Genomic DNA, 10,565 nt, shown 5'->3' with positions numbered 1-10,565 from the left:
TTGTGTTGGGATTATATACCAGCACGTTTCTGAACCGTCCCAGAAGCGGCTCTCCAAGGCGTTTATACAGCGATCTGTCATGCCACATCAAAGACTGTCAAAACGCCATTTATTATTTGAATTTCCGGAGAAAAAAAAAAAACTGTATTCGTTCGGTTCACATGCGTACCGAACCGAAAGACCCGTACCGAAACGGTTCGGTACGAATACGTGTACCGTTACACCCCTACTGCTTACTGACGTTTTTTTTTTCTATTAACCAAATTTTGTTTGATGTAACTATTTTATTAAATTCACCTCTTATTGGGAATTTAATAAAGTCCAAAATATATTTCCAGTATGTTTTATTCATACAAATGTTGCTTTTGGCTATTTAATTAATCTAATTTTCGCCCTATCAGTCAAATTCCTGGTTCACTCCATAAGCACTTAGTATCAGTAAAAGCAAACTCAGTTTGCTGATTTTTGAAACTATTCAACAGATTCATTAAAAAGATCCGACTCGAAAAGAACGAGAGGTTCACGGATCAGCGTTCGCTGTTTGACAGCGCTGGTGTGACTGTGACAGGTCAGTCATACTTTACCTAGTCGAGGACCCTGAGCAACTGAAACAAGTCCGAATTCAGCGGTCTCGTCTCCAACACCCGCCCCCGAGCCGCCGTCCTCTCCGGGCGGGCGGTCCGGCTCTAGTCCCTGCAGGAGTTTGAGCAGAGTCTCCTGCGGGACTTTACACCCTCATCCCTTCATATCGGAGAAGGCCGTGAGTCGGAAGCCGCGGTCTAGGCCGTGCTCCTCCGGGTTCAGCGCCTGGTATCCAGCCGGGTAAAAGGCTCCCGCTCCGCCAGAGTACACTGACGCTGGCTCAGAAACTGACATGGCTAGAGTGAATTTTATTTACTCCTCATTCAGATAGTAAAACACGGGAAATGAAAGAGAAGGGTGAGTCGTTTGACGGGATAAATGGCTGACAGAAACAAGAGAGCGTGCTTTATCTGCACGCTTAGTCATAGCTGCACGCTTAGTCATAGAAACTAGTGTGGACTAGTGATGTCCGGTTCGCGAACGAATCATTCGATTTAACCTCTCTCTCCCTGCCAGCTCATTCCCGGGCCTCTTTATGCAGTCTCTCCACGCCAATTACTGGAACCAGACACAGGTGTTCGTCATTTGCATTTGACCCACTTACTCATCGCTTGTCTCCCAACTCTCTCTCCCGCTGCAGACCTCGCTGAACCACGCCCCCCTCGCCACACTGTTCATTGAAACGAACTGTCCGAAAGAACCGGTTCGCGGAAAAGAACCGGACTTCCCATCACTAGTGTGGACGCGGCGCGCTAGCGGACTGAACCATCTCACCCAGTAGAGGGGAGTTGAGAGTCACCGTATGACACTAGTTGGAGAATTCATCGCTGACAGACAGAGTACTGCCAGAATACACTCAAACCAGTAGAGAAAGTGTAGGAAAATTAATCTCGCACCAAATTTAACTACGTCTAGGATGTTTTGCATTTGACTGGTCACGCTTAAACCCCCTCAAATATAAGCATCCCACAGTCTGCTATCGTGAGCTCCGCCTATTGTGGTACTGCCATAAAGGTGCATCAGACGGTTGTATATTCATGCAAATATACTGCCAATCCCAGATACTATTTTTTTTTTTTTTTTATGCAAAAATTATACAAAGATTTGTATAAGCATATACAACTCGCAACAAGTACAAAAACAAATAAACATTCATAATGTAGCCAAGCCACTAGGAGGCGCTGTTGTACCTATGATGGTATGGGTCTTTTTTTTTTATTGAATGTTATCCGTTTTGAAGAGTGTTAACGTTTAATTTGTTGGTTATTTGTATGATTCGATTTGTGAGGTATTTAAATTAGTGCTGGCTTATGCGTCGCTGGTCAAAAGCCAGTGATTTACGATCGTGTAAACTGTATGAGATGTTAATGGTGTGTGTAATCATGTAATTGTTCTTTTAGTGATTTTTAGATGTCTTAAACTGTCATGTTGGTTATCTTGGGCTGGAGGAGTATCAGACGCTGAACGAGCAGCATAGCATACTGCACGGGAGCATTGACGATCTATGGTAGGGCGGTTTATGGTATAAAACGATGAACAGTATACCTGTGTACACACTAAGCTGACACCCTTTTATACAAGAGTGTTAAAAGAGTCATTTCTTTTCTAGGAAGTATCGCGAGCGCATTGTATTAATGTGCTTTCGCGCTACAATAATGCGCTCTCGACATTTGTCATTAAAATAACGCCATACACGGGAGCATTGACGATCTATGGTAGGGCGTTTTATGGTATAAAACGATGAACAGTATACCTGTGTACACACTAAGCTGACACCCTTTTATACAAGAGTGTTAAAAGAGTCATTTCTTTTCTAGGAAGTATATGGTGACGATTGTAGCCCTTTAATGGTGTGTGATCAGCTAAAGTCTCAAAGGTATTTATTTTAAATGTTATTGTGAGGCTAGTATACCTAGCATTTTAATATTGTTGACTAATAAATTTATAGATAGTGGTTTCTTTTTGAAATTGTAATGTTTGTTTTTCTGTTTATATTGTGTAGTTGAAATGAACTGTCCTGAGTGAGGTTGGACTGCATAACATGGGTTAACAAATTGTTTTGTTTAATGTTTTCTCTTTTTAGAGTTGTTTTGGTCCAGCTCAATTGATCACTGTTTTCCCTGCCTTGAAATTGTATTTTCTTTGTTTCTGTGAATTGTTTTTGTTTCCTTTTACTTTTTGGCCCATGACTATTGGTTATTGTTTGGTCCATTTATTTTACATGCCAATGAGGCCATTACTGGCAGCTTACTCATTGTAACTATATAGGGAGGAAGTATATTCACTATCATTCACATGTGTGCTGTGGTTTTTTTGTATTTCATGCTTTGAGGTGCTATGTATGAGAATTTACGTTAGTTTTTTTGGGGGTTTATTGTATTAATCATTTTGGTGTTAATTTCATTTTTATTTTCTTTGAGGGTGACATTATCCTCTGCTGTTATTTGTGTCTCCATCTTGCATGAGTAAACTTAGCCAGCTTGGAAGTGAAACTACTTAATTAATAACATTGAAACTGCGTCTATAGTAATTCTGTCTTAAGGATATTCTTTTATTTGAATAGCCGTGTGGGAAAACCCCTTATATGACCTGGGATCTCCTACCCAAATAAAATTGGAGTGGCGTAGTCAAGAATATAGGAGTATTTGCTCTCTGATCTACCACAATAAGAATATGTAAAGTGAAACCATTCATGCCAGGGGTAAAATTACAACAATTTAAAATAACAAAAAGCTTCATAGGTCTTTCTTGCTTTTTTGTTCTTAATTTTGTCTAATGTAGTACCATATTGTTTAATCTTTTATAAAATGTTCAAAGTTTGGCTTGGCTTAAGACCATTTTTTCACATGAATGTGATATTTTCCACATAAAATAAAAAGTTGTGTAAGAAAGCACATCGTACTTTTGGAATCAGCATTGTCCTGTACAAAAAACAAACAAAAAAAAACGACATCATACAGATTAATTTGTATACAAGTTCCAAACAACCTAGAACTGAAATTGGGGAGGGTAACAATGGTCTTGAATTTCCTCCATTTGTACATCTGTCTGAACGTGGATTTGTGGAGTCCAAACTCTTTAGAGATGGCTTTGAAACCTTTTCCAACCTGATGAGCAACATCCACTCTTTTTCTGAGGTCCTCAGAGATCTCCTTTGTTCGTGCCATGATTCACTTCCACAAACATGACCAAATATTGATAGATCCCTGTTCTTTAAATAAAACATGGCAGGCAATGACACCTGATAGTCATTTCACTGAATGAAAGCACCTCTGAACAGATGGACTCTTAATTTCACCTTCAAATTAACTGCTGATCCTAGAGATTCACATACTTTTGCACCGCACAGATATGTAACACTGGATACATTTTCTCAAATAAATGAAAGAAAATATTTTTGTCTCATTTGTTTGATTGGGTTATCTTTGTCTATTTTCAGGGTGTGAAAATCTGATTATGTTTTGAGTCATATTTATGCAGAAATATAGAAAATTCTAAAGGGTTCACAAACTTTCAAACAGCACTGTATATATATATATATAAATTACTGCAAATAATGATTTTAATGATGAATGTTTTTACGAACATTATACATAATATAAAATGTATGTGTATACACACACACACACACACACATATATATTAGTGCTGTCAAACGATTAGCATCCAAAATAAGTTTTTGTTTACATGTTTGTGTACTGTGTATATTTATGTATATATAAATACAAACATGCATGCATATATTTAAGAAAAATATGTAATATATTTTAAATCTATTTATATATATGTACATGTAAATATTTTCAAAATATATGCTGTATGTGTGTGCTTTTATATATACATAAATATACACGGTACACATGTGAACAGAAACTTTTATTTTGAATGTGATTAATCGCGATTAATCATTTGACATCACTAATATATATATACATATATATGTGTGTGCGTGTGTGTGTATAAATATGTGATGTCACAATGTTAATGGGGTAGGGTGGTTAATTATACAACCTCTATAAAAAAAATGAGTCAGGAAAACTTTTGAGAAAATTGTTTATTCCCATAGTCAATGAATTTCATCGATATTTGGGACACTTCACAATAGAGAACTGGACTATGATGATAAGTCACAGATAAATCATCTCAGTCTTTTTCTTTCTGAGGTTTAATATTAATAGCACAAATGAAAATTTTTATTTCTTTCATTTGAGTTTGTTTAAAAAAAAAAAAAAAAGAACATAACACCAACTTTGGCTATTATAATTAATGTCCATATTGATATTTTTGGCCAAGCTCTAAAACAAACCAGTCTCGTGTTTTAGCCAAGGTGTCCATGGCACTAAAATCTGCATATTAAATGTCAGAATAGGGAATGCCTCAAGACTAGTTTGAACAGTGGTGGAAAATGAACTTTTCTTCTCATCTCAAGCCTGGATTGCACTTTTGGTGCTGTAGGCCAGGTAGTAGACCATAATGCCAATCAGAGCAGCCAAGATCTCCGTGGACACCCAGGGACCATTCCATGCACCCTGCAATTCATAAATACACTGATTAATAAACATACAGAGACAAATCATACAAAAGCATAGAAAGTAAACAAGTAGTAGCAACACATTCCAATGTGGAGGTATATTTTTGTTAATATAGGTTTACAGGTTTTTCTTAGACCTAATCATTACACAGATAAGGCGATTGTTGACAATGAAGATTAGTATGCATATTTACCCTGTGATCCACATTGACAGAGAACAAAGGCTTGATGGCATCAACATCTTCATTGTTTCTCTGAGCCTGAAAGCATTAACATTTTTATCAGCACCGTTGAATATACAGTCCCATCAATTATGTTAAATGGATATTGCACCCAAAAAAAAACAAACTGTCATTATTTACTCACCCAGACATGTACTCATTTCTTTCTTATGAAGAACCCAAAAAACTATATCTTTAAGAACACTGGTAACCAAACTGTATTGGTGCTTATTAAGTTAAGGCATTCTTCATAATATCTTCTTTTATGCTTCACAGAAGCAAGTAGGTCATGTAGGTTTGGAATGACATGTGGGTGAGCAAATGACATAACTTTTTATAAATTTATGGGGGAATTACCCCAATCATTCCTTAAATTGACCAACCTTTCTTAGAGTACTGTAAGACTCCTCGTCAAAGAATTTGACCTGATATGTGCCTGAGCTGGCCTGCTTATGAGGAACACTCCATGAGACCTGGACAAAAATAAATCAATAGAACAGTTTGTCACATATGTTGAAGAATCTTACATGTATGGCTTTGTTAGAACACCATAAAGGGATAGTTCACATAAAAATGAAAATACCGTCATCATTTAACTCACCCTCAAGTTGTTCCAAATCTGTATGAATTTCTAAAGTTATTTTGCAGAATGTCAATACCCATACAGTTGAAGGTGACCGTTATGGAAAAAATACTATGGAAGTCAACCGCTACCATCAACTGTTTGGTTACCAACATTCTTCAAACTTTATTCTTTTGTGTTCAGGAGACCAAAGAAGCTCATACAGGTTTGAAACAAGTGGAACAAATTATGACTACATTTTCTTTTTTGGGTAACTATCCCTTTAAATCCTCTAACCTTACCTGGTATTTGCCAACATCTTGGCCTCTGGTCACAGGAAACTGCTTGCCATTGACGTCTGCATAAAGAGCAACACTCTAAACACAAAACACAAGTCTGGTCAGTCCACACTTCTGTACCAATAAAGCGTGTATATATGTACCTTTTAGTCCACTCACCTGAGCTCCGTTTGCACACGCCAGACTCAACTCAACGATGAAGACGGTCTCGGAGGAGATGAGCGCGTCTGTCGTCGTGTATGAAGACGGAGAAATGGCTGGGTCTGTGCAAGTCTCAGCTGAGGAGAGAAAACACCGGTCACACTACTGTCCTTACGAATAACAGGTCACATGTCAAGTTTGGTCCCTGACTTAATTAAACCATAAATGTTTCTAACAGATAGCGGTGATAAAAACGGAACCAATTCAATGTAGCTTGAGACATCTCGATGTTAGCCTGTCTGACGATAAGCGAAAAGACTGAAAGCCGAGAATGAATGATGTTGTATATCGAACGTTAATTAAAAATTACCTGCACAAAGGCTCAGACAAAGAGCCAAAATCGCTGTTATAACTCGCATCATGTTGATCCCTAGGCAGCTGAATCCACCTCTACTCACTCAAACCTGAGGAAAAAGAGCAGCGGCGCTAGACAGACACGTCACCTCAACGGAAGACTGGCGCGTCTGCTAGCGAGTGCGCCTCTGGCGAAAGCCGCCGGTACTGCAGAGCAAAGGCTCACAAACAGGGGCCGCAGCAGGCTTCCAAGAGATGTGAAGCGATTATTTAATATAATTGTAATTGATGTTAATATTATTATTAATACATCTAAATAATCGCACTTAAATAAAATGCTAAAAAAACACATACAAATAGTTTTTACTATTAATATATTTTTTCCTATTAAACCAAATAAAAAGTGTTGGCAAATGAGGGGCCTTGACGTAAAAACAGCATGAGAACCACTGGTGTAGAAACTATTTGAAAAGTTTGGAAGACATTCCAAAAGTAGCTGTAATCTCCGGGAAGAGGATAGAAATTTTAAGATGCATTTTGTAATTGCTAATGATTGCCACATCTGCATGATTTTCCACATCCCATTATTAATACTTTTAACCAACTGGTCAAGGGGATTTTTTATTAAATGTATTATGCATTGTTGTATTATTGCAATGTAATAAATATTTAATCTTTTTTAATTCAATTAATATATATATATACATATATACATATACATATATACATATATACATATACATATATACATATATACATATACATATATACACATACACATATACACATATATACACATATACATATACACATATATATACACATACATATATATATATATATATATATATATATATATATATATATATATATATATATATATATATATATATATATATATATATATATATATATATATATATATATATATATATATATATATATATATATATATATATATATATATATATATATATATATATATATATATATATATATATATATATATATATATATATATATATATATATATATATATATATATATATATATATATATATATATATATATATATATATATATATATATATATATATATATATATATATATATATATATATATATATATATATATATATATATATATATATATATATATATATATATATATATATATATATATATATATATATATATATATATATATATATATATATATATATATATATATATATATATATATATATATATATATATATATATATATATATATATATATATATATATATATATATATATATATATATATATATATATATATATATATATATATATATATATATATATATATATATATATATATATATATATATATATATATATATATATATATATATATATATATATATATATATATATATATATATATATATATATATATATATATATATATATATATATATATATATATATATATACATATATCTACATATATATACATATACATATACATATATATATATATATATATAAAACTCAATTTTAATTAAAACTTGTGAAATGTTTGCTTGTGCAAATAAAACAACAAAACAATAAATTTCACTTGGTTTGCTATTTTTAACTATTGCAACGATATAATTTTATTTGCAAACATTAGTATATATATATGCGATTAAATAGGATTTAATTTCATCAGTTAATCAGCATATTCAACTGAAATTTTTAATTGACCGTGCTAATATTAATATTATAATATAAAAATCTTTGGTCAAAATAAGAAATGATGGATAAAATGACTATTTTGAGATTTGCAAAAAGTTATTTTTAAAGATTATCTTGTGGACAGTTAAATATCCAAAACGGACCAAAGCCAATGAAAATAAAAATAAAATAAAAAACTCTAATCTATTGGTTATAATAAAATAATTATTATTTTTGTAAAATCTTGACTAATGCCTTATTCAGCAACTCTTTTGAAGTTTTTCCATAAATGTAAGTGATTTGTAAGTACACAAAGTATTCTGCTGCACACACAGTATGTGCTTGACAAAAGAAAAAGTTTATATATTCATACTTTTATTTCTTTAAATCTCTCCATAACAATAGTCTGTACAAAGTTCTTGTGTTTTTTTTCATATTCACTTTGGCAGATAATACACAATATTAACACAGGCGGGCATGAATCCTCAAGAGTGCGTACATCCAGAAAAACAAATACCACAGGTATACAGGAAACATTGTCACTGTCAGATGTGTGCAGACGTAAAGCAGACGCAAACATTCACACATGCAGCACATTACATTACGCTGTCACAGGAAGGCAGTACAGACAAGCTTTTTTTGTAAAGAGATACACACACCAAGTGTACAGAAACATGGTGGCTGCTCTATAGCCACATGATAAAAACATCTGCTAAACATCGGCTACCTGTCTACTTCAAGTCAATCTGCAGCAGGATTAAATGTTCAAAATCCTTAGATGGGTCTTGTGTACTTTTTTCTAGCATGTTTTTGATTTTCACTTCTTGAATATTTATTTTTTTGTTGTTGTTATAGTTCACTCAGGTGTCGAGAGATCACCTGAACATCTCTTCCTCTCACTGGATACAGTCCATGACGTGAATCTGCAGGGTGTCCATGTCTGGAGCCTTGTACATACATTTGGGACAGCAGTAATCAGGCAGCCCGTCTTGATCTTCGTCTCTTCTGCGTGCAGATGGAGGTTGGGCGGGGTTAAACATGGCTGCTCCTGCGAAAGGTGCTTCAAAAGCAGAAATTTCGGTAAAGATTCAAATAATATGCTATAAAACATAACTGTTGCATTTGCCATGTAGTCAATGAAGCTAACAACAATTATATTAAAAACGAAGGAAAGAAAGTGCATGTTGTAGTTGATGCAGACTCTGAATGAGGTGTTTTACCGGCTGGAGGAGGTGGGTGTGGACGAGGCCTGTAGTCCTCCAAATGTCTCTGTTGCATCTCTTCAATGCGAGCTCTGTGAGGAAACAACATTCACATGTAACTCTTGGACATTTGGAGGCTTTTATAAGCAACTATTCATATATATTCATTCAATGCAATTCATTTCAATTTAATTTGATCAATTCACTGGCATACCATCTGATTCAATTAAAATGTTCAAATGACATTACTAATATGAATATTATAATAATAAAAAAATTAGCTACCTTTTTGGTTTAAAAAAAAAACTAAAAATTAAAAACCATTACTTTAATTGCTACAAGTGAATTTAGGCATCACATATAGTGTAAAGAATAAAAAATGGATTTTCATTTTGAGATCTGCTGAAGATTAAAGTTAGGCCCAATCCCAATTCTACCCCTTAGCCCTTCCCCTTTCCCCTACCCCTCCGTTTCGCGCGTTCACGTGAAGGGGTAGGGGTGTCTCAATTCTCTTTTGGTTGGAGGGGGAGGGGTAGGGGTAGGGGAAGGGCCAGACAGCCCTTCAAACGAAGATTTTTCGGGACCACACTTCAAACGAAGGGGTATGAATTATCTCAGCGTAAACCGGCTTCAGCGGCAACATGGCTGCCCAAGCGAACAAAAAGACACATAAATGTAAGCATTTTTGGCATTAATAAAGAGTTTAATGAAAAGTAATCATTTGTTTTATGTTACATTCAATCGTGAATTCATATTCACGGTCATGTTACTCAAAGAAATGTTTGCAAAAAATCGCTAATATTTGATAACTAACATCATATCATTATAGACTGCACGATAGTGCCACAACATATTTTAATGTCTGATCAGGGCGATAACCACCGTAGACATTGAGGGGGGCTAGTCCCCCCAATAATTAGAAATCGCTAAACCCTTTTCTCAAATATTGCCAATTCGAGAGAGAGAGAGAGA

At 34.3% G+C, this 10,565-nt stretch overlaps 2 protein-coding genes, 1 long non-coding RNA gene and 1 pseudogene across 4 annotated transcripts in view; 1 reads left to right on the top strand and 3 right to left on the bottom strand.

Annotated features, from left to right (window-relative positions):
• Positions 1-1,029, bottom strand: part of LOC107672001 (selenide, water dikinase 1-like) — a 5,605-nt pseudogene extending 4,576 nt beyond the window's left edge.
• A 982-nt stretch (positions 1,030-2,011) lies between these two features.
• Positions 2,012-3,056, top strand: LOC107672003 (uncharacterized). Its single transcript, XR_001632281.1, has 3 exons — positions 2,012-2,089; positions 2,400-2,458; positions 2,666-3,056. It is a non-coding gene; the product is annotated as an uncharacterized LOC107672003 (long non-coding RNA).
• Positions 3,057-4,625: 1,569 nt separating this feature from the next.
• On the bottom strand, positions 4,626-6,873 carry LOC107671948 (translocon-associated protein subunit delta-like). The gene is made up of 6 exons (XM_016464957.1): positions 6,707-6,873; positions 6,355-6,473; positions 6,199-6,273; positions 5,718-5,807; positions 5,308-5,373; positions 4,626-5,111 (listed from the first exon to the last, which is right to left on the bottom strand). The coding sequence occupies exons 1-6, from the start codon at positions 6,756-6,758 to the stop codon at positions 5,007-5,009; spliced, it is 507 nt and encodes a 168-aa protein (XP_016320443.1). The 5' UTR covers positions 6,759-6,873; the 3' UTR covers positions 4,626-5,006.
• Positions 6,874-8,749: 1,876 nt separating this feature from the next.
• The window catches only part of LOC107672044 (NF-kappa-B essential modulator-like), a 9,560-nt gene continuing 7,744 nt past the window's right edge, over positions 8,750-10,565 (bottom strand). For both annotated transcript variants that reach the window (XM_016465127.1, XM_016465128.1), the window contains 2 exons: positions 9,612-9,685; positions 8,750-9,451 (listed from right to left, as the gene is read on the bottom strand). In XM_016465127.1, coding sequence (XP_016320613.1) covers positions 9,288-9,451; positions 9,612-9,685 — 238 coding nt within the window. In that variant the 3' untranslated portion in view covers positions 8,750-9,287. The remainder of the gene's footprint in view (positions 9,452-9,611; positions 9,686-10,565) is intronic.

The sequence above is a fragment of the Sinocyclocheilus anshuiensis genome, unplaced genomic scaffold, assembly GCF_001515605.1.
Source record: "Sinocyclocheilus anshuiensis isolate Anshui unplaced genomic scaffold, SAMN03320099.WGS_v1.1 scaffold1053, whole genome shotgun sequence".
Lineage (NCBI taxonomy): Eukaryota > Metazoa > Chordata > Actinopteri > Cypriniformes > Cyprinidae > Sinocyclocheilus > Sinocyclocheilus anshuiensis.
This window is presented reverse-complemented; position numbering and strand designations above follow the sequence as displayed.

Excerpts from the sequence above, each read along its gene's own strand:
- LOC107671948 (XM_016464957.1), bottom strand. The coding sequence starts at position 6,758 with ATGATGCGAGTTATAACAGCGATTTTGGCTCTTTGTCTGAGCCTTTGT. Across the intron at positions 5,808-6,198 it reads AAGATGTTGGCAAATACCAG|GTCTCATGGAGTGTTCCTCA; the intron begins GTAAGGTTAGAG and ends ATTTTTGTCCAG. Across the intron at positions 5,112-5,307 it reads CTGTCAATGTGGATCACAGG|GGTGCATGGAATGGTCCCTG; the intron begins GTAAATATGCAT and ends TATGAATTGCAG.